The 22,859-nt window shown below is 36.9% G+C and overlaps 2 protein-coding genes across 16 annotated transcripts; one reads left to right on the top strand and one right to left on the bottom strand.

The window, feature by feature from the left end:
* Positions 1–1,416: 1,416 nt before the first annotated feature.
* Positions 1,417–16,662, bottom strand: LOC105049474 (protein ALP1-like). 15 transcript variants are annotated; one of them, XR_012143309.1, is made up of 8 exons: positions 15,177–16,662; positions 7,037–7,089; positions 5,310–5,575; positions 5,110–5,192; positions 4,402–4,480; positions 4,055–4,302; positions 2,107–2,337; positions 1,417–1,640 (listed from the first exon to the last, which is right to left on the bottom strand). XR_012143309.1 is itself a non-coding variant. In XM_029265858.2 (2 exons), exon 1 carries the CDS (start codon positions 16,542–16,544, stop codon positions 15,225–15,227), a length of 1,320 nt encoding a protein of 439 aa, XP_029121691.2. In that variant the 5' UTR covers positions 16,545–16,662; the 3' UTR covers positions 7,096–7,230; positions 15,177–15,224. The 15 variants fall into 15 exon arrangements, 3 of the variants coding, with proteins under 3 accessions (XP_029121691.2, XP_073117873.1, XP_073117872.1); XR_012143314.1 differs by lacking the exon at positions 4,055–4,302; XR_012143308.1 differs by lacking the exons at positions 4,055–4,302; positions 4,402–4,480 and having other exon boundaries at positions 5,310–5,648.
* On the top strand, positions 5,126–14,090 carry LOC105049503 (protein LATERAL BRANCHING OXIDOREDUCTASE 1). The gene is given in 7 exon segments (XM_073242813.1): positions 5,126–5,398; positions 7,270–7,517; positions 7,899–8,223; positions 10,616–10,621; positions 13,494–13,645; positions 13,781–13,872; positions 13,930–14,090. Coding segments are annotated over 7 exon segments (1,257 nt in total).
* Positions 16,663–22,859: the final 6,197 nt, after the last annotated feature.

Below are 22,859 nucleotides of genomic sequence, written 5' to 3'. Positions count from 1 at the left end.
TCCCATATTTTGAAAAGAAAAGAACAATGGTACATCATAAATTGCCAAAACTTTATCAATTTTGATACAGGAAACTTCACTAGATTCCTTAAGTACAGTCAGCCACAAATGATGGACACATCAGGTAAACTATATGTAATGTCCTAAGATAGCAATAACTATTAAATAGACCCAATTCAGTACCTTTGTGCCTACAATCATTGGCCATGTCCAGAATCAAACATTCTCATTTAAATTCAAATGAGCTAAAGCCTCAGTGCCCCAACAATATTCAGCCATAATAATCTCGTAGAAAGAAGAGATACACCTAGTATGACCAAATTAACTTCCCTGATCTACCATAATTTAAAATATGGACCAATATGCCAGATTAGTCATTATGGCACACTAAATAAAACTATTCAAGCATGCATGAATCAATTATTTTGGATTTATTAACAACTAAAAACATTAAGATTCATGAAAGCCAATAAGAACTGGATATCTGCAAATTAGTTTGGCTGGCCCTTGTCTGACCAATTTAAAGTTTGAAAATCGGTTTGATAGCCGAATTAATTGATTGCCTCAAAAGGGAAGAGCCAAGGCACCAACAAGGGTCTTGAAGTTGGGCATTAGCCACTTCTACCTAGTTGTCTTCCTCAGCATAAAACTAATATCGTGGCCTTGTGGAGGTCCATTTATTGTGCCTTACGGAATGCAAATCACCCTGCTCATCAATCATTCTAGGTCAGCCCAATAAACAGTGGGTTGCAGGATTACAGTCATTTTAATAACTTGAACCCAGACCCTAAAAGAAGACACGCCTAAATCATGGACCTGAACAAACTTCTAAATGTTGCTATCCGATCCTATTAAGAAATCAACCCTGATTATATATATATATATATATATATATATATATATATATATATATGGCTGATCAAAAAATTTAATGCAAAGGAAATAACTAAATGAATCTGATCACGCAGCTGAACTATTGAGATCAGATAGTCTAGCGTTAAAAAATAAAGACTTGAACCATAAAATACTCAAAGATAGGCTCAAGATAAAGAATACACAACAGTAAATTGTTTGGAAACCAAACAAATATGCCTTAGATTGTTAGACCATAACATAAAGAATTTCTAAGATGATTTAAAAAACTAAATAAATTAACAAGCTTTATTATAGAAATATATATATATATATATATATATGGCTGATCAAAAAATTTAATGCAAAGGAAATAACTAAATGAATCTGACCACGCAGCTGAACTATTGAGATCCGATAGTCTAGCGTTAAAAAATAAAGACTTGAACCATAAAATACTCAAAGATAGGCTCAAGATAAAGAATACACAACAGTAAATTGTTTAGAAACCAAACAAATATGCCTTAGATTGTTAGACCATAACATAAAGAATTTCTAAGATGATTTAAAAAACTAAATAAACTAACAAGCTTTATTATAGAAAAATTATAAATAACATACAGAACATCAAGACATAAAATTAATCAAATTTGGAGGCGTGTTGGATACTATTCTAAGGCGTATTCCCGTCCCTCATGCAGAATATTTGGAAAAACCATCCCAAGATACGATCGGGATCCTCCGCCTACGAGCACAATCATGGAGGTTGATGAAGACTCTTTCAGCACCTAGAAAAAGAAGAAATATTGCAGTAGAAAAAAAAAGCTTAAAAAGAAGAAGAAAAAGCTCTTGGATGGCTTACTAGATAAGATCCTAAGAGGCCTTTTTATAGCCAATCAATACGACCGTTTATGATCGTTTACCGTTTATGACCGTTGGGTCTTTTATTGACCCATCAAGGACTTTAATAAGAAGTCCAACGGTCAGAATCTTTATTACAGAGTCTACCGGTTATAAAATAAAAATTAGATTTAATGCATATGATCGTTGATAATTAGGAGTCCAACGATCAGAAATTAAAATCATGATAATGAAAAGATTAAAATATTTAAATGATAAAATTAAAAACAAGATTAAAAATGTTTTGGAGAAAACTCTTAAGAAAATTTTGAGTTTTCTTTTATGGATTCTCTCCAACAATATGTATATCTATATATATGCATATGACCAAGTGCATTGTTCCTTGAAACATACTGCAGAAAAATGACATGCAGCAACATTAAGCTTTCATTGGCCCCACTAGTGGTTGTGTGTAAAACCTCAACAAAGTACAAGCACCTCCCTTGATGCCTGTGAATCCGAATCCTCGACCAGAAATTGACCTCAGCCTTCATTAACATTGTTATCACAATCTTGCTCCTTGGATAAGCCAAAGCTCCTTACCGGAGTATGTATTCCAAGGTTGATGTCTGCCCCACTGCATACCTGGAATGAGCACCAAACTAGGTTGAAAAAGGAGGATATCAATCTCAAATCCAAAAAAAAAAGAAAAAATAAACACTTTGAACCTATTATCTATTATACATATATAAAATGGAATCTCAGTATGTCAAGATCTCCATTCACCATATGGACACCAGTATTAAAGATGAAAAATTATTAATGGTTCTGATTGGTCAGCTTGGAATTTGAGTTATGTCCCTTCAGTGTCCAAGTCTTGGCTCATTGCATCAAATTCAATCCTTCTCTTATTGGATTCAATTCCAAATGAATTTATCCATTTTTTCTCTATTGTGTCTCATCATTTTAATTGGTTGACTTAGAATTTGAGTTATGCACTTTCAATGTCCAAATCTTGATTCACTCTATCAAATTCAATTCTTCTCGTATCGAATTTGTTTCCTTGTTTGTGTTTGATTTAATGATTGTATCTTCCTATCTTTTGGTATTGATTTGTTTATGAAGGGATATTGTATTTGATTTCTACTTCAGATTGATATTTAAAGTCCACCATTGTCATATGGACACCGGTATTAATGATGGAAAATTATTGATTATTCTTTTTGGTTGGTTTGGAATTTGAAATTATCATAGCTTTATTGGTTGGGTTGGCATTTGAGGAGTTACACCATTATAGTGTCTGAGTCTTGATTCACTATATCAAATTCAATCCTTCTCACATTAAATTTGGTTTCAAATGAATTATATCCTTTTTCTTCTCCATTGTCTTTTTGTTCTGATCGATTTGCCTGGAATTTAAGGAGCTGTGCCCTTTCAATGTCTGAGTCTTGGTTCTGTCCATTAAATTAATTCCTTCTTGTATTGAATCATTTTCAGGTTTGTGCTTGATTTAATGATTGTTAGAACTTTGCTTATCTTCCTGTCATTTTGCTGTTGATTTGTTTTTGAAGAGATATCGTATTTGGATTCTGCTTCACTATAATTTTTAAACTGGTATGTTAATGATGATTTACCTTTGTTGTACTAGATTACTACAAATTAATGATTTTTTTAAACTTGGCCTATGCTTTTGTTTTTCTTTTTTCATGTTATGGATTTGTTTTCATTGTGATTCAGTGATCAATAATGGACTTTTCCCCATTGCTTCTACTTTATAGATAATTCATGAATTCGAAGATGAAAATTCTGTGTTTTTTTCTTTTTGTTCCTATTCTTTACAAGTAATGTACTACTGAAATTTAGCTATTGAAGCCTTCTTTTTGTTATAATTTGTTATATTGTTATATTACATTTCAATAACAGTTGGAAAAGGAAGAAAAATCATATCCCATGCATTGCGTGGCACATATGCTAGTTTATTATGAAAATCCAAAAAAGCAAAAGAACATCTGGGAAGAAAAAATGCTATCCACTAAACAAACACAAATAAGAGACATATATACAAGCCAGGATTTCAAGCACAACAAAATAAATTATTTTCACTAAAAACTGGATCAAACAACTTAATTCTGCTATCTTTTTTGTTCCACCAAATCCAGTAATGATTTACTAATGGAATATCTAGATGTCCAACATGAAACAAACATGAGTTATGGATTTTGCACGGACACTTAAACTACATGATTCATTACTGTGATGTTATGGTAATCACCATATGCATCAATCCCTCCCTCCATGTAGATCAACAATCATGGTTAAGCAAATAAATACTAAGTAGATTCATTTTTTTTTAAAATAATACCTGCAACCAGACAGTCCTGATCTGAGTTTTACCAATTGTTGCATAAAAATGAAGAGTTAGCGGGCTCTAAAAACCACTTTCTATAAAGAATGCCTGTACATCACAAGAAAAATTTAAAAAAGCGAAAGGCACAAAGAATTCTGAGATCATGTCATCTTTAAGAGAAGCTAAAGCCTTCTCAGAGAGAACAAGATTGCCTCTTGATATCAACCAGCCAGTGAAGGTCTCTCTCGGTCCCTTTGAATCCACTAGTCAATTTTTAAAAGCAAGTCATAAGGTAAAGCATTTTTATATATACATGACAAAAACCAAGTTAAAAGTACAGAAAGGCATCGAAGAACACATACTGTGATAGCGCTCTATGGTTGCAAATGTGATTCTGTATGCTTGTTGTGATATGACAAATGTGTTGTTCCATCATAATAACTATGGTGAAAAAAAATATATCAGTGCTACAAATCTTTCTCCTATACAAGTCATTTTTAACCTATGGAACCCAAATCACATAAAATATACCCTGAAATATCACGTGAGTAGGCTGTCATATATCAACCAAACAACAATGTGTTACCAAAAATAAAAACCAAAACTATAATAGAAATTATTTTTCAGGGAAACCTAAGAAACTTTCCTGCAGAAAAAAAGGGAGTTCCTAGAAACTACTTTCACAATGAATTAATGGTGGGCATTCTCGTGCAAGCATCAGTAAATTTAGTCATGTATGTGAATTATTATCCCAAGAAGGATCACCAAATAATTCTGGAGTTGCTTTCAGAGTTAAATACATGAGTTGGCCAGATGTGAATGGAACAGAATCTGAAGTCCCATTTGGAGGTTTCCATGCCTAATTATCAGCACAGCCAAAGAGAAATCAGACAAAATCCCCATTAACTTCCATCAAGAAAATCCAACCTGAACAAGCAAGGAATCATCTGCAGGCTACATGAAGGAGATTCTAGGTAGTTAACTGCCAGCTAATTTCTCCATAATAATTTAACCACACATCTATATATATGTAAGCATATGTGCTCAAGAGATGACAGGTGTTCAATTACCTCTTTGAGACAGAAGATGGGAGTTGAGGTTGAGAATGTTAGCACAAGGGAGGAAGAAAAGCCCAGCTGGGGAATCTCTCTCCCTGTTGAGAGTGTTCAAGAGATTGTGAGGGATCCTACATCCATTCCTGAAAAATATGTGAGGAACAAAGAATGCACAGAAACAGATAAAATTCTTTCTCATCTCTCCTCTGCAATACCTGTCATCGATCTCTCAATGCTTTCAAGTGGCAACAAGGATGAGCTGAACCAACTTGATGTGGCTTGCAGGGACTGGGGGTTCTTTCAGGTATGCTGGAAAGAATTTAGACTAATATTGGCTGGGGGTTCTTTTTAAATTTGCACAAATTTTGGGTTAGGTTGGTTGGGTCCCCCACCATCAATATCCATCCCCACATGTTCAGAGAGCCTCGATAGATAGACCAAATCCATCATAAGTATCTGTCCTGGTCCGCTTTTAACCAAGCTGGGGCATATTAAAACTAATCTTGAAACCCTCTATTGTAAGCCAAAAGTTGTATTGAACAAATAAATCAAGTCTGTGAAAACAAACATACAAAACCAACAGATGCATGATCATAGAATGGTTCATAGAAGCAATACAAACTTCAAATTAGAAAATTCTCTCCATTATATCATCAGAAGAATACATAGGACATTGACTCCTTGCGAAAGTACAATGCATAATAAAACACAAACGATTCCAACGGAAGTGAAACAAGAATTACTAAAGGTGAACTTTGATATCTACATGTTTGAGATAACAAGAAAATGAACCTCCTCCTCTTTAATTTTCAAGAATTCTTTAAATAAACTATGCTTTTAAGTTTTCAAATGATGTACAGTAGCATACTAACATTTTGAACAAGCTTTTCTTAAAATTAAAATGCCCCTTTAGGTTCTCTCTATCTAGATCTGCCATTAAGCTGCTGTCATATAATGTAGACTTCCAAATCAGACTCGAAAGTTACCAAACATCATCACAAGGACAATTCATTAACTAAATAACAACTTAACAATCCTGATGTTTTCCTTTTTGGAACTTTATTCTCTTCATGACTCCATCTATCACATTTCCAGTTTTCCAACGCAATGCATGTGAAGAGAATCCTAGTTTTAGATAGGATTGCTTCAACAAATAATAGAACTTGCTGTAAAAGATAAGGATCTATCTTTTATTAGCTATGCAGCCCAACCAACTAATTTGAGAGAACTGCAAAGAAACATAAAGTTCCGAAGCACTAATAAATATCTCTTCAGCAATTCAACCCCTAAACTAGAGACTATCATTGACAAATCCGAACCTGCATAAAAATATATAAGGCATCAAACACAACCCTAGTATGTTTCATCTTATAAGCATTCAGAACCTAGCACCTGCAAAGTGATACAACTTGATCACCATCACTGACACTATTGATCAACAGTTTTATCCATCTGGTGATGTGAAAAGATCAAAAGTGGCTCAAACAAATAAGGCTTTCTGATAATTGTTTTGCATGTTTACCCATAGCTTTGATAGTCAACAAGAACACCTAAGGAAGCTATGTTTTCAATGAGCCTAGTCTTATTACATAACGATTTATGCCATCAGAACACATATACTGAGTTATATGTAGACACTTGGACAACCAATGGATGTGTGTATTGTACATGAAATCAACAAGTCTCTTAATAATCTTTTAAACTAGCTGTCCAACTCATGAGCAATATCAGAACAAAGTCTTCATCGACAAGAAATAATTTAAGCTCCCATGTTTCAAATCCAAAACTATGAATTTTGTATATCTACATTGGGCATAATAAAGCAACAAATGCATGAATTTGATGCAAACAACATGACAACATGAGAAGAAAAATGATAAAGCATAATTTAGATGAACGATGCTCCATAAGCATGAATTCCATTTCCATGACCAATACTAACCAAAACATATAGTACCTCCAGCTGAAAAGTTGATCCTTGCAGTATCCATGCACCTTCAAGTTTCAGTTATGCAGTATAAGAGGCAACCTTTGATATTTGTAGTGCAACTCTTTTAAAAAACTCTTCCAGTAAACAATATGCCATGATATTTTGAATGACAGTTTGCAATAGTATCGTTTAGTCTTTTAGCCATTCTGCACATATACTGATCCAGTTAGCTGATGGCACTCCAGATAATTAACCATGGGATAGCAACAGAAGCACTGCAAAATGTGAAATGTGCTGCAGCCAAGTTTTTCGAGCTTCCATTGGAACAGAAGAAGAAATATTCAATGGCATTGAATGACATTCAAGGGTATGGTCAAGTCTATGTGGTCTCTGAAAAACAGAAACTGGATTGGGCAGATGTGTTAGTTATGGTGGTCTACCCAACCAGATTCAGGAAATTAGAATATTGGCCTATGACACCACCTGATTTCATGTATGATATCTCAACCGTTTTCTCTCACATAGTTCATTTCTGAAGGCATATTTTGTAGCTTCCTGATGATTCTTTGGCAGGTCACCAAAAAAATGTTAGAATATTGGATACTAGTACATGCATCAACCAGATAAATACTATTCAAAAATCTTATCTCAACATGACAGGAGATAAAAGCAAGTTTCTTGTGATCACCAAAGAAAAACACTAATAACTCTAAACGAACTTCTGAAAATTTTTGCAATGCTGATTGTACAGATTATCTGGTAGTTTATCATTCTATCATTCAACAACAAAATTTAATATAATGTGAGAACCTACTCATGCCGAATGTTTTGTGATACTCTTTCTTACTATTAATTCGCTTTGTCACACCAACAGAAATGCTGTGGAAGTATACTCTATGGAAGCAAACAGGGTTGGACAGGAACTCTTTGCAAGTCTATCTTTGCTGATGGGAATGGAAAAGGATGACCTGCTAAAACTGCACAATGAGGTGATGCAAACTTTGCGTATCAACCATTACCCAACCTGCTGTAGGCCAGATCAAGTAATTGGAGTGAGCCCGCAATCAGATACTAGCACCTTGACTGTACTTCTGCAAGATGATAGTGTTACAGGCCTCCAAATCAGGCATTCCAGTGGTTAGGTGCCTGTCGAACCATTACCAGATGCTTTTGTGTTGAATGTTGGAGATGTTATTGAGGTAATGTCCTTAAAAATTCAAAGTGGTACTTCTGCTGAATCTTGGAGAACTTACTGAGGTAAGTTCCCAATAACTTCATTAATCAGTCAAATTCTGGTAGAGGATGCAAAAAATTGCAAATTAGCAGATACAGACTGATGGCTATAGTGTAGAGGAGATCGAAGCTTGCTTCAAACTCATCATGAGTTTACTCCAGATTAAGCAACTTAACTTACTGGATTTGAAACTTGGAATGTTGATTTCAAAATGATTAAGACAACCAAAAGGATGTAACATCTTGCACTTTTCTCACTTATGCACTGGGTGGTCACAAGATGGTCACTAAAAATAGCAAGTTAAAATTTTTTGATTTAAACTCAGACACTCCCAAGTCCTGCTACATTTTCCACTGTATGTATTTTAAGATGTGTTGATCATGGTCGACAGCATGGTTTCTCAACTGTATACCCCAAAAATATCTTCTTGTAGGAATTCTGAAAAATGTACATGATTAATGGAATGGATTGTCACACTAAGGACATCATGCAGGAATAGAGACAGTTCGAAAGGCCATAAAACAGTAGTAACTGAAAATTATAACAACATATTCGATAATATATAAATTATTAATTTTCTGTTTTCTAATAAACTGAGGGGAAGGATGTGAAACTGTTACTATTTTGAGACAAGAATGAATTGGATTGAGAGCCTCTATTTTGCTTCATGCAGTAGAATCCAAATAATGATATGTTATATTAAATTGCATGGTTTGTAAAGAAAGAGAAAAGAAAAGGGTAATCTTTAACAGTTTCTAGTAAGGTGCTAGATTAAGAGAGAAATTATTCTAAGTTCATGCATTGATAAAAAAGAGACTGGAACCTCCATATTTGGTATAGCCATGGCAGAAAATAAGACTGAGAGAAAAGGAATGTAGGTCAAAGAGAGCGAAAAAGAGAAAGAAGTGATATAGTTTTAGAAATATAGGAAAGTGAGTAATTGGGTCTACAATGCACAAGGAGAGTATCAAGTAATTCTCAAACTTTTATAGAATGAAATTTAGTTTTACAACCTCCTTGGTTCTGTTGCAATTGAGCGTCGGTCTTGATTTTATGGCTGGCTACACTATTGAGATGAACAGATTCTGATTCATTTCAATCAGGTAGGGTGACCATCCATCTATCTATTCCTTTCCTGTGTTAAGGTCTAATTGTCATTCTTTTCCCTCAAATAAAACCAACTTCTTCAAGTCGCCTATATTCCCTCCTTATGGTGTTTAGTGGCTCCACCGGACCCACATCCTTTCGACATCAGGCGAGAACGGGAACAAGAAGTTGCAATGCCAGTAGAAAAAGATTTCATATTTTCTATCTTGATAAGGATGTTTTCTACTTTTAAATTTATTGTATCAGTTTTTTCTCAAAAAGAAATATTACAGCAGTTTAAATCCAAAATAGGTTGAGGGAGGAATGGTTGTCCCTAATCATGTAAAGAGGTTTGACCACAGATTAGGAGAGGAGAAACTGGAACCAACCATTTGAGATATATAATCGGAAGATTGGTGGTGGTTGGGGGGAGTGGTTACAGAGGTTACTTTTATGAGGAGGAGACATGGCATTAAGGAAGAAAGGTATATGAACAAAATCAAAAATACTGAAAGAAACAGTGCTTAAAAAGGGTTTTGAATCTTGCGGATGGATCAAGGAGCCAGGACCCACCGGTTCCTAGTTCCATCCCTGACATCATGTATCTTGTACTAATAGGATCATAGTTACAGGGTTACAATCTTTCAATTAGGATTATATCAGATCTCTCTCTCTCTCTCTCTCTCTATGTGCGTGCACAAGCATGCACACATGAGTGTGCATGCATATACACACTTGCGTAACCATACAAAAACACACTCCATGTATACATATATAATATATTGTTCTATGAACTGCATAACAAGTCATATGTTAATTAACCACAACATGCCATATTAGAGAATCCTAATGGTATAGTAATAATAGCATGTTGGGCTAGAACAATATCAGGGAATCAGTAGGTTTTAATCCTACTATTGTAGAATCAAATCATCATTGTTAAACATGATGTGCATCTAAGGTCATAGATACTAAAAAATAAATGTTCTTAAAATTTAATAATTATCAACTAAGAGGTCATAATAGTAAAATTCCAGTGGCATGATACAATGCTTTGACTCCCTTATGATTGATTCGAAATAGTTGAATATTGAATTATAAGTGCTATAAAATGTCATGATCAAAATAAATTATTTGGTTTCTTAATTTATGTGGTTGATGCTATATTTTCGCACTGTATCTTAACTGGTGCCTTCTAATTTGTGTTCATTGGATGCATAGTAAGAAACTTCTAAAACATAATATCTTTGCTTATATTTTGGAAATTGCAGATCATGGTCAGTAGCATGGTACATCAATTATCAAGCCCATCTTTGGATGAATGCATGTGTGCGTGTGCGCCGCATGCATGTGCATGCTCATGCGTGTGTCTATCTGCATGAGCAAGAAAGCATACGCACATGCATGGGGTTGTGTTTAACAGCTACAACATTAACATGTTCACACTTTTCTTTCTGCATTGAAAGACATGGAACTTTCAAGTAATTTTTCCTTTAAATAAATTTCTTAACAATCCCTCAAATTTATTTACTTAAGACATTTCTCTCGGATGTCATGAAATATTATAGAATCAAGTGTTACTAAATTCAGCTGCAAACTATATATTTGAAGTTTATTATATTGAGTTGAAATAATATAGTATTTTTTATTGTTGTGTTTGTATATTCTCAAAATTTTATTTGGATGATGGGGGCATTCATATGCCCATCTTTGTCTGCATCGATTATTTGTTGCTGGCTGGTGCGCTACGATAGTTCATAAGAAGTTTTGTCATTATAAACACTATCAATTTTTTTTATACATCCTTGATTTTTTTGTTCTAATTACTGTCATGATAAGCAACACAAATCAATTTGGCACATGGTTCTTCCAACTCATGCTAGAATTTACATTGCGAAATTAATTAGCCTTAGTGATAATAATGTGTCAAAAATATTACAAAACCAATGAACTATAACAATTTGGTCTTGTCCTAGCTACTTAGGTTGGCAATGTTGACTAGTATATAGTTCTTGTTTGCTAAGCAAGGGTGATGGAGGCTATGGAGCTGGGGTACTATATCTATGTTATGCAATCTAGACACAACCTACTCTAGTTATAAAAAAAACATAGTGATTGATCATTGGCTCACTATCCTTCACATATATTCAATAATATATGTGTTTTTGAACCATAAGGTGGTAGCATGTCACTACCAAAGTTTAAACACTAGACCTCCCCTCAAAAGTAAGCTCATCGAAGAGGGGTGCCAACCAACTAAGGCCTTGTTTGGCATATTTTTTTACTAATAGAAACATAGAATCCAATGCAAAAACATGTTTCGTTACCCTATTTCTATTTTTTTAAACAAATCCCATTATTTCTAGAAAAAGTGGAAGTGAAAAATTTTTACTTCCACTTTTAATAGTTGGGTTTTCACCCCCTCTCCACTGGACCTCGGCCCTAGCCCTGTTGCCCCCACTCGACCGCTCCAACTCCCCGGGCCTTGCTAGCCACCTCTCTACCCAATGCCAAGCTATACCTTATCCCCATCCAAATTACTGGCCCCATCCTCCCTCCCTCTCCCTTTGCTGATTCCTCACCTTGCTGCCCAACACCAAGCTCTCCCTCATCCCTAGCCGCATCACTGGTCCCATCCCACCTTCCTCTCCCTCTGCAACTCCCTCGGCCACCTCTCCTCTCGATGTCAAGCTCTTCCTTATCCTCAGCCGCATCGAGGCTCCCTCACCCTCCCTTTCCCTTTGCCTCTCCCTCGGCCACCTCTTCGCCCAACATTGAGCTCTTCCTCATCCCCAGTCACATTTCTGGTCCCATCATCCTCCCTCTCTCTTGGCTGCTCCCTCGGCCACCTCTTCACCTAATGTGGAGCATTTCCTTGTCCTTGACCACATCGCCGATCCTATCCCCTATCTCTTCCTCATCCTCGACCACATCACGGGCCTTGGTTGTTTAAGAAAAAGAGTAAACCAAATATATTTTCTGTTGTCAAAAATCTGAAAAAAATAAAAATTAAATTCTTGCTTCCATTTTTCTTTAAAAAAAAAAAAAGAAAAGTGACAATGATGCCAAACACAACCTGAGCTAACAATAGCTAACTCATACTTCCTAGCATTGCCAACTTTAATTAGCCATTAGTTATTGGATTACTTGTTTTACAACATACATGAGAGGCTTCTAAAACATTTAGTTGGGTGACATTTTCTAGGTATTCAAATGTTATTTCTATGAAGAATTACCTTTAATACTATTTCAAGTAAATCATATTTGAATCTATTTTGTGGTTCACCATTTGCCTTATGACTATACATACTGGCCTAACGTCAAATATCTATTTTTTTTACATCTGACTTGGGGCTAGCATGTGGAAGCAATCAATGAAATAAAACTCAATGAGAAATTGTTTGTATCTATATAATCATATCCCTTGCTATTCTAATATGTTTGCATTACATGTGTGTGCATCATGAATATATGGGTGAACATTTGTGAGAGAACCATAAAGGTGTATTTCACATAACCTTTTTGTTACACTCCTCTTAAATTTATATTACCAACATCTAGTGTTGTTGAACTTTTGTAGGTGAACTTGCAACATGTACTCTCTTTAGCTCAAAAATATTGTTTAAAGAGAGAGGCAACATATATATACCAATGAATTATATTGGCGCAACATGAATACTGATTTATAGGTGCTCTAAAATGTAAAGATCGAAATAAACTATTTGGATTCTAAATTTATGTGCCTGATAATACATTTCCACGCACTATGTATGCCTTCTAATTTGTGTTTGGTGGATAAGTAAGAAACTTATAAAATATAAGATCTTTTTTAAAAAAAAATTAGAAATTGCAGATCATGATCACCAGCATGGTTCATCAATTTTCAAGCCCAACTTTGAATAAATGTGTGTGTATGTGTATGCGCACATGCATGCTTGTGCGTGCTTCTGTGTGCATGTGCAAGAAAGCACATGCACATTCATGTGAGTGTGTTTGACTATTGGATTAACATGTTCGCAGTTTTCTTTTTGCATTGGAATACATAGTACTTTAACATGATACTATTGAGGTTTTATTGGAGAAGGTTGCACTAAAGCAATATCACAATCAAATTGTGACAGTTGTCATATTGTCAATTTTGGTTGTTAGGTGTTGAGCAATGGAAGGTACAAAAGCATTGAGCATAGAACGATGACTAATGAGAGCAAGGCAAGGTTTTCGATTGCTTCATTCATCTGTCCAAATGATGATGTAGAAATTGAACCATTAAAATTAACAATTGATAGCAAACAGAATGTCAGGTACAAAAAGATCAGATATGGAGACTTTCTTAGGCAGTCTCTAAGTAGAAAGATGGATGGAAAATCACACACTGAACTTATCAAACTTGAAAATGAGTAAAGGCATGTTTACAGATCAACTTAACATTTTTGCAGTGCTATTTGTTTAGAAGTAAAGTCTAAAATCAGTTCAGCAGCAGCTTCTAAACATGCAATCTCAACTCCAAGAATGTCGTATTCTTCACTCAGTTATGATGTGTGATGCCGTGCCTTTATGCCTGAAGTTTATGTTCTTGTCTATGTAGGATTTGGAAAGCCAACCCTGCATACATATATGCAGCAAGGTTTTGCTTACATTCACATCTATGCAATTATTTTGCTGGATGTTCATCCAGGGTTTCTTTGTCACTATGGGGCCCTCATGTTATCAACTAACCAAGCGATGAGGCTGTGTGTGGACATATAGCTTTAAGAGAAGGACAGCTGATCATAAAAACATTATCCCTCAAAATATGCAAAAGGAAGAATGGAAAAAAAAAAAAAGAAAAAAGAAAAGATGATGAAGCTTCAATTAGTTGCACTCAAGATTAAAAATGTAACCTCACTAAAATAAAAGGATCTCCCTTTTGATGATTCAGAATTAAGTCCTTCCTCGACTTGGCACTGTTGCTGATCAACATAGACCTTAACATTGCAGTCCCAATATTGCTTTCCCTTTGAAGACACTTGTATTACATAAAGTTCCTTAAGGAAGAATAAGAATTCATTTCTGAATTGTCTATGGGTTCTCACCAAATTGTTAAGGTGATCGATTAGGTGCTCGCAAATATTTTTGATCGAATGAGAAGCCACATCATTGAGCTTAAACCACTTGTTTGTGCAAATGCAATCACCCCCAAAGTCTCGATATCTTCGCTGTAACATTCCGTGTGTGGTTGTCGGTTTGCAGCAAAGGATGCTCGTTGTTTCCTTAAAACACTGTCCCTATAGTCATTGGCATCATCCCATCAAAAAACACTTGAAGATACCTTATCCTGGGACGGCATATGCTAATAAAACAGGTAAGGTTGGTGTCTTTCTTGAATAATTGGTCATTCTTTTTGAATGCCATAAAAAACACTCCCAAATTGTTTCAAATCCAGTAGAGAGAAAATCACATGACAAGAAAAAAGTGATGTACCTTGAACTTCCATTCGTATGTTTTGCATTATATATGTTAAGATTTCCAAAGAAAGTGTAATAAACCCTTTCCACTATAGACAGGATGAAAAAAAACTAAATCTGCTGTTTTTTCCTCTCTTTTTTTTTTTCATGAAAAACAAGTAAACATTAATAGCACACTTCCATTTGCATAGTTTTTCAGAGAAAAAGGGAAAACAGCATTATGAACCCGACAAGAGCATCGCAAACACTCTTTATTGGAGCAAACAATCTCTTTCATTTCCCCGATTGTTAAGAGATAAACACGAATCGTTCAAATAGAGAAGCTGATATGCGATCAGAGTATACAGCATGCAATCGAAAGAATTTAGGAGTGACAAAGAACACACACCAATTTCCCCCGGTGCATCCCATTTTGGCGCTGCTGCACCACCAGCAGTCACGGACACACCAAATGGCGGCTGGCATCGCGAATCGCCCTTGCCCTCACGGCCAACGTGCTCCGCACCACGAAGGCGTTCCTCTCAGCCGTAAAGTCCTCCAATCCAGCGTCCTCCCCGCCACCAGCGTGCTCCGGCGTCGCTGGGCACTCCCTCGTCGCGTCCGCGAGAGCGGAGTAGTCCTCCCTCATCAGCAGCACGTTGTGGAGTATCGCGCAGGTGCCGATGCACGCGGCGGCCGCCTTGGCATCCTCCTCCTCCCCCAGGCGGCCGAGCACGCCCCAATTCCTGAGGCTGGCGACCGCCCTGAGGGCGGGGCGGCTCATGGACCGGTGCACGGCGTTGAAATCCTCCTCGCAGGAGCCGCGGACGGGGTCGGCGAAGGGGACCATCAGCCAGGGGAGCAGAGGGTACTCCCCATCCCCGACCAGGTACTGATCGGGCCCAAGCAACCGGCCCCTTTCCGCATTCTTGTACAGCGACGAGCACCGGAGGATGCTGGAATCGCTACGGTCCCCCCGGAAGCCGGCGGCGATGCTGAGGATTCTGGAGGAGGCGTCGGCGACGATCTGGGCGGCGACGGAGCCGTCGAAGCGGGCGCAGGCGAGGGCGCCGCAGCAGTCCGGGAGGCCGAGGGAGCGGAAGGCGGCGGCGACGGGGCGGAGGTCGGGCGGGGCGGGGAAGGCGAGCCAGAAGCGGAAGTTGGTGCATAGGACGCGGCAGAGGTGGCGGGCGCAGAAGCGGGCGGCGGTCTCGGGGACGGCGAAGCGGGCGGCAAGGTCCCGGTAGGGGGCGCCGGAGGCGATGCGGGCGAGGGCGAGGGCAAGGCGGGCAGGGCCCGGGAGGCGGAGCGGGGAGCCGGCGGGATCGCGGCAGTCAAGGAGCGGGTCCAGGAGGCCGGAGAGCCATTCGAAGGTGGCGGCGGACATCCGGAAGGAAAGCCGGAAGTGGTCCGGGCTGGCAACGATGGAGCTGCTCCTGCTGCTGCTGCTGCACGGCGCCGCTTCTTCTTCTTCTTCTTCGCCTCCTCGCTTGTCATCTGCCTCGATTTCCGCTTGCTCCTGGTCGCGCTCACGCTTTCGCTTCCTGTTTCGGGGGAGGAAAGGGAAGAAGGCGGCGAGGTGGGGGAAGAGGAGGGCGAGGAGAGGAGGAGGAGGAGAGGAGGAGGAAGGAGAGAGGAGATTGGGAAGAAGAGAAGAAGAAGAAGAAGGGATGGAGGAGGAGGAGGAGGAGGAGAAGGAAAACGAGAGGAGGAGGAGGAGGAGGAGGGCTTGGGTGACGAGGGAGGAGACGAGAGCCGCCACCAGCCGGGGCTCCATTGACCTAGACCGCTCTCTGGTTCTTGGATTGGCTCCAGAGTCCAGACTTTGTAGGACTCGGCAAGGCGAAGGCGTTGCCTGACCCCGACTCCGATTTTAGAAACGCTGTGCCGAGTGCTGCACGCTTGCCTTCCATGGAGTTCTTTTCTTAATTAATATAAAAAAAAATATATTTATTTAAATAATTTTATTTATAATTTATTTATGAGGATGATGCAAAATCGATAAAACGGGACGTTTTATCATGACCACATCGTTTCCTATTATTTATTTTAAATTATTTTTTCCATTTCAAATTATTTTTTTAAAAAATATTCCAAACAAAAAAATAAAAAATGAGAAAAAAATAAAAATTCAAATGTTAACTCAAATAAAAAACATAAATTCAAATTATTTTTTATTTAAAATTAATTTTTTTAAAAAAATATCTCAAAAAAATTTGTGGGGGTTAAAAAAATAAAAAATATCAAAAAAAATATCAAAAAAATGAGAAAAAAATAAAAATTATAATTTTGAATTTAAAAAAATAAAAATTTTAATTCGAAATTTTTTCAAGATCGAGATGTACCGGTGCGGTCTGATTCATCTCATAATTAAATTATCCGATATACTATTATTATTTATATTATAATTTCTATAGTCCTTTTAGCATAACTTTTTCTCTCCTAATGTTTTGAGACATATTAGAGTATGTGTAATCATATCCACAAAGCATAATATCCGATCATTTGAAATAAAATAATATAAAATAAAATTAATAATTAATAATATTAAATAGAATAAAAATGTCAAGCATACAAAAAATAGTACAATAAAAGTTTCAAAAATACTAAGTACAAATCTAAAAAAGACTAAGTCCCACAAGGACGTCGTGGTGCCCGTGGTCGCTTGGACCTTCTCAGGAAGGTCTTCAACGGCTGCTCCTACTCCTGCTGTGATGGCTCCTCTCCTATATCAATGGAGGAGGTATGCTGGTCATGCTGCTCAGGAATAACGGATGCTATCGGATCATCTACGGACTGAGCGATCCGCTCAACTCTCTCATCTGGATACACGGATGGGCCTGAAAAGAAAGTATCATACTCATGTGGCCAACTGGTATCCGGTGATGTCATCTAGGGGATGTAGGAAGAAGAAGGCGCTGCCATCTGTGGATCAAAAGGCGGTAGCATCTGTGCAGCATCTAGTGATGATATCTGCGGAATATGCGGTGATGACATATGTGGAACATATGGTGACGGTGTATATCTCATATCTGACGCATCGACTGCTCCATACCAAGACGCACAGCTATATGGATCAATACCAATCGCCACCAATGTTCTAAAACTTGTTCTCTCTATCTCACGCAGTATCCGAATTCGTTCATCCTCATCAGTCGTAGATAAAGCACAACGAGCGTCCAACACAAGGCCCGACATAGAATCAGTCTACAAAATAAAAATAAAACAGTCAATATACTGTAAAATATAAAATAAAAGTATAACACAAACAATATAAACTAATTTTCGTAGTCTTACCAAAAGACACACAGCAGAACTCTCGCCCTCGTATCCGGAAACTGCATATCGAAGCTGTCCAATGACTCGCACTGTAATGCTAAAAAACTAAGCCATGTAGTCATCAGTATATGAACGACCTCTCAAAATGGGATCACCATGAACAATGTGATCTCGACGTGCATCCCAAATATCGATGTACTCTACATGTCTGATACGCCAGTCAATACGAGCTCTCCCTCGTTGATCAATACGATGAAGTCCCTGGCTGGTATCAAACTGCTCTGGAATATCCTGAATCTGACCAAACTGCCACAGGACACGATCAGAAAGATACCATTCTACCACATTAAAATAAATAAATGGCACCCTAGCAGTCCATATGTCATGTCCAACTATACACATCTACGGCAATATAGCCAATATCTCATTTGTATATGGCTCTCACAAAAACTGATAGAGTTAAAATAAAAAAAATTAGTAAGCTAAAATTTTAATAGATTATGAATACTGTAAAATAATATTTGTAAAAAATTCAGAATTTATCCATCTATATGTATTAATTAATGTATCCAATTGGTACCTATAAACCCATGCCACTCTCGTCGATACGTGATGAACGTTGAATGCAACGTTCCATCTGTTTCACAATCTACTCATGTTAAATAAATTTTATCAAATTTAAAATAATAAGTTTTAAATAAAAAAATAATATTTTTATACCTATATCCCAATGGTCCGTTCAGTTTAAATGGAATATCAGGATCATGCTGCTCTGATGGCATCTCGAGCAACTGTCGTCGTAATGGACTGATAGTTGGCATACGCTCCCATATCCAAATCTACAAATTTTAAAAAAATCATACATGATATACCCAATGTTTGGAATATAATTGAATATTAAAAATAAAAATTTTTAATTTACATACCTGTAATAATACAAGATAACCACCAATCTCGCTCTGATTAGTATAAGAATCCTGACAAATAGCTCTATACAGGCAAGCTAGTACTGCACTGCCCCAACTGAGTATACGAGCGAAGTCTAAATCCTCTAATAATGGCAAAAACATCAACTTCATCTTATTCGATAAAGTATCAGGTAACAGGACACCACCTAACAATCGCAGTACCTGACCTCTAATATACTGCTGCACCATCTCCTCTGGTGCATCATCCGTAATATAAAAATGTCGATAACGATCATCCAAACACTCAATCCTGAGTCGTGAATGATCGAAAAAGTATGCGTCGGACTCAAACCCTAGCAATCGCAAGCACAAAGCCTGCCACTCTGGAATGATAAGCGTGGGATCAACTCCGGTAATTGGATCGCCATCAACTGGTAGTCTAGTAAAGATGCTGACATCCTGTAAACTAATGGTCATCTCACCAAATGGAAGATGAAATGTGTGTGTCTGGACGCCATCTCTCAAGCAAAGCAGTAATAAGACCAACGTCCATCTGTATACGATCGATCCGATATACTCCATAGAATCCAAAATATCATAAATAATCTAGCACTCTATGTGGGATGTCCTCTGTCCTTCAGAAGTCAGCATCAGATCGTCGTAGATGAAGGTGTCTGAGCTCCTGCAATAAAATATAATAATTAGATAATGTATATGACTTTTCAAAAAAAAATTTAAATAGTAAATAGGATTGAAATGCTTATGCCGTTATCTAAAATAGTCTGTGATCGATGGTACTTCTGCAATGTAAGAATACTGCTGTCTCGAAGATCGAGACACTGCGGATCGTAAGCCATAATACGCTAATGAATCTAAAATAATGATATTATCACAAGTGTATTAAAAAATAAGAAATATAATATGATAGCCATTCATTTTATGAGAAATAAATTAAAACACAATATTGTCATACAATACAACTTAAACACAAAATTCAGTTCATCTCACAGAAATACATAAAACAATGATGAAAATACATCTTCGGAGCCTTTAATTTCTTCCACTGCTTGAAGTTGAAGTGTGTTGAAGTATCTTAGGACGGCAGCGGCGGTCATGATCCTGTTCCTTACAAATACCACAGTGGTTCTTACTTCTTATTTGCCTATCATCCATCTCATTTCGTAGTCTTATTGACTTTGGTCTATCTTTCTGCTTGGGTCTCAAACGATGATGATCAGGAATACATTTAAACATACGTGTATGCATCCAATAATCTTTATATGGTAATGGATTAAAGTCACCGCTCCAAGCATTCATATATGCTGTAATTGTATATGTATCATCCACAAAATCACTAAAATATACAGTAATTTCTTGACACACAGCTAAAACGTGTGAACATGAATATTTGTATATGCTCCACTTTTCACAAGAATATTTTCTTTCAGCTAAAGTAACAGTATGAAAATTTTCTCCACCTCGTAACCCTGCGCTTGCTCTTCTCGTAAGCACTTCATATATACCTCTTTGAAGGTTGAATGCTATTACTCGGTGCTGGTTAGCTTTAATTTGATCTTCAGCAATCTTAATTGCAATATGAGGAGTAAAAAGATTATTTGGATTCTCCTCTACATATCTCAAAGCTTGGGCATGCCTCGTATTGAAGTATTTGACAAGACGATAAAATGTCATTTGAACACAAGTTGTAATTGGCACATTTCTAGCTCCTCATAAAACACTGTTAAAAATCTCCGATAAATTTATAGTTAAGACACCATAGTGCAGGCCATCATCATGTGCCAACATCCACTTCTCCTTTTCTATCTCAGACAACCAGCTCCAAGTCTCTTCATTCACTGTTCTGATCCTACCCATGATAAAGTTGAACTTACAAACTTGATGAGCGCTTCCTGCTTGCCATACTACTCTTTTCAGTGGCACATTTTTAAAATGAGTGTTGAAATTACTGCAGATATGTCTTAAACAGTATCGGTGATAGGCACGTGGTGGACTCCATCCAATAGACTCATCTGCGATGGCATTTAATATACCTAGATGCCTGTCATAAATTAAGCATATTCCATTTTTATCTTTGACGATATGTGTTCTGAGCTGGAAAAGAAACCAACTCCAACTTGCAGTCATCTCCTCATCCACAATTGCATATGCTAATGAAAATATCACATTCTCTGCATCAATTCCTGTTGCAATTAACATCTTACCTTTAAACTTTCCATACAAGTGCATGCCATCAATGCTGATTACAGGACGGCAGTGCGTAAAATCTTGGATAGATGGTTTGAAAGTCCAGAAAATATAATTTAAAACTCGGACATTGGAATTCACAGTTTGAAAAAAATTCTATGAAACAACTATACCGGAATTTGCATGTTGAAGTGCAGCCATATAATAGGATAATTTAGCATAAGACGGCTCCCATTCTCCATAAATATCAACCAATGCCTTCTGCTTTCCACACCATGCTTTCCTGTATGACATGATATATTGAAATTGATCATTAACGACTGCCACAATAGCTTCAACTTTGACATCCTTTACTCTCAAACATTAAACCTTTAGAAAATTCAGTCATCGAGGAGTCCCAAAACTGATAGTCAGAGTTCAATCTTCGACCAATACTAACACAACCACCATCATCTAAATTTATATTGTTAAAAAATTATGAGGGTTCGTGCAAACGAGGTTGAGGTTCTCCCACATTAATATTAGCCTGAACATCTTCATCATCATTCTCATCTTCACCATCATCATCATTACTGCTACTGTCCTCATTCGTCCCATAGTCTTCATCTCCACTTTCATCTGACTCAAAGTCTAGATTATCAGAATTTATTCCACCGACTATCCAGTCATCGTTCTCTATATGAGTATCGTTTCCCGTACTTACCACTACTTCTAACAAAGAAAAAGTCACCATAGCAGAAGACACAGGAGAAGTCACCATAGGACTCTGAATAATTGGACAACTAGAGCCGACAGTAGTGGAATGTTGTTCTGCAAATATGGCCTCAACACTATCGGTTTGCACCATAGGAGTTACGAAAGGTGAGGAAGGCCCAACATTATTGTCCGCTTAAGTTAAAAGCCGACTATTGTATCCAAAGCTCGGTACATCTTTCTTTTCAATATATAATTCTAAAAATTGACATTCTACATATTTCAAAGGAAAGGTCAGTATTTCTTCGACATCTTCATCGTCATCAATTGGAACTAAGATATAATTGCTCTGCATTAACTGTCCCGATAGATTAGAAGATTTTTATTTCAATTTTATTTCATATTTTTTTTGTCTATAGGAATACTGCTGTATAAATAGTCCAATAATTCTTGACGTGATAATGATGAAGATATTCTAATCATCTGATTTGTAGGGTGACTGTACTGCACACCAGTTTTATCATTCTGTATCATGCCATCATAATACAATAGTACACGAACTCGAGTACTGGCCATTTTCTCGAAAAAACCTATGACAAAATCAAAATCAAAATATTTAATATTACTAATTATTTTATCATTTCAAAAGATTTACATGATAAATGCATCATATCATCAACAAATAGATACAGATAGATCCTATCCCATTTAAAAATTACATTAATTCTATAGGTTAATTACATTAATCAAATGATACGTAAAAGGGACCGAAAAAAATTTCGGCAGTATTTTCTCTTAGTTCTTCCCACACGACTGAAAATGTGTGAGGAGAACTAAAGAAAAATACTGTCCGAAATTTTTCTCGAACCCTTCGCATATCATTCGAATAATGTAATTACCTATAGAATTAAATGCAATTTTCAAACTGTCCAAACTGGACAATCAATTGACTAATGTATATATTTTACGGTATCCGTACAAAAATATATAATCAAATATATATTTTA

This window comes from Elaeis guineensis, chromosome 8, assembly GCF_000442705.2.
Source record: "Elaeis guineensis isolate ETL-2024a chromosome 8, EG11, whole genome shotgun sequence".
In the NCBI taxonomy this organism is placed as follows: domain Eukaryota; kingdom Viridiplantae; phylum Streptophyta; class Magnoliopsida; order Arecales; family Arecaceae; genus Elaeis; species Elaeis guineensis.
Note: the sequence above shows the minus strand (reverse complement) of the source record. Positions and strands in the feature narration are given on the sequence as shown.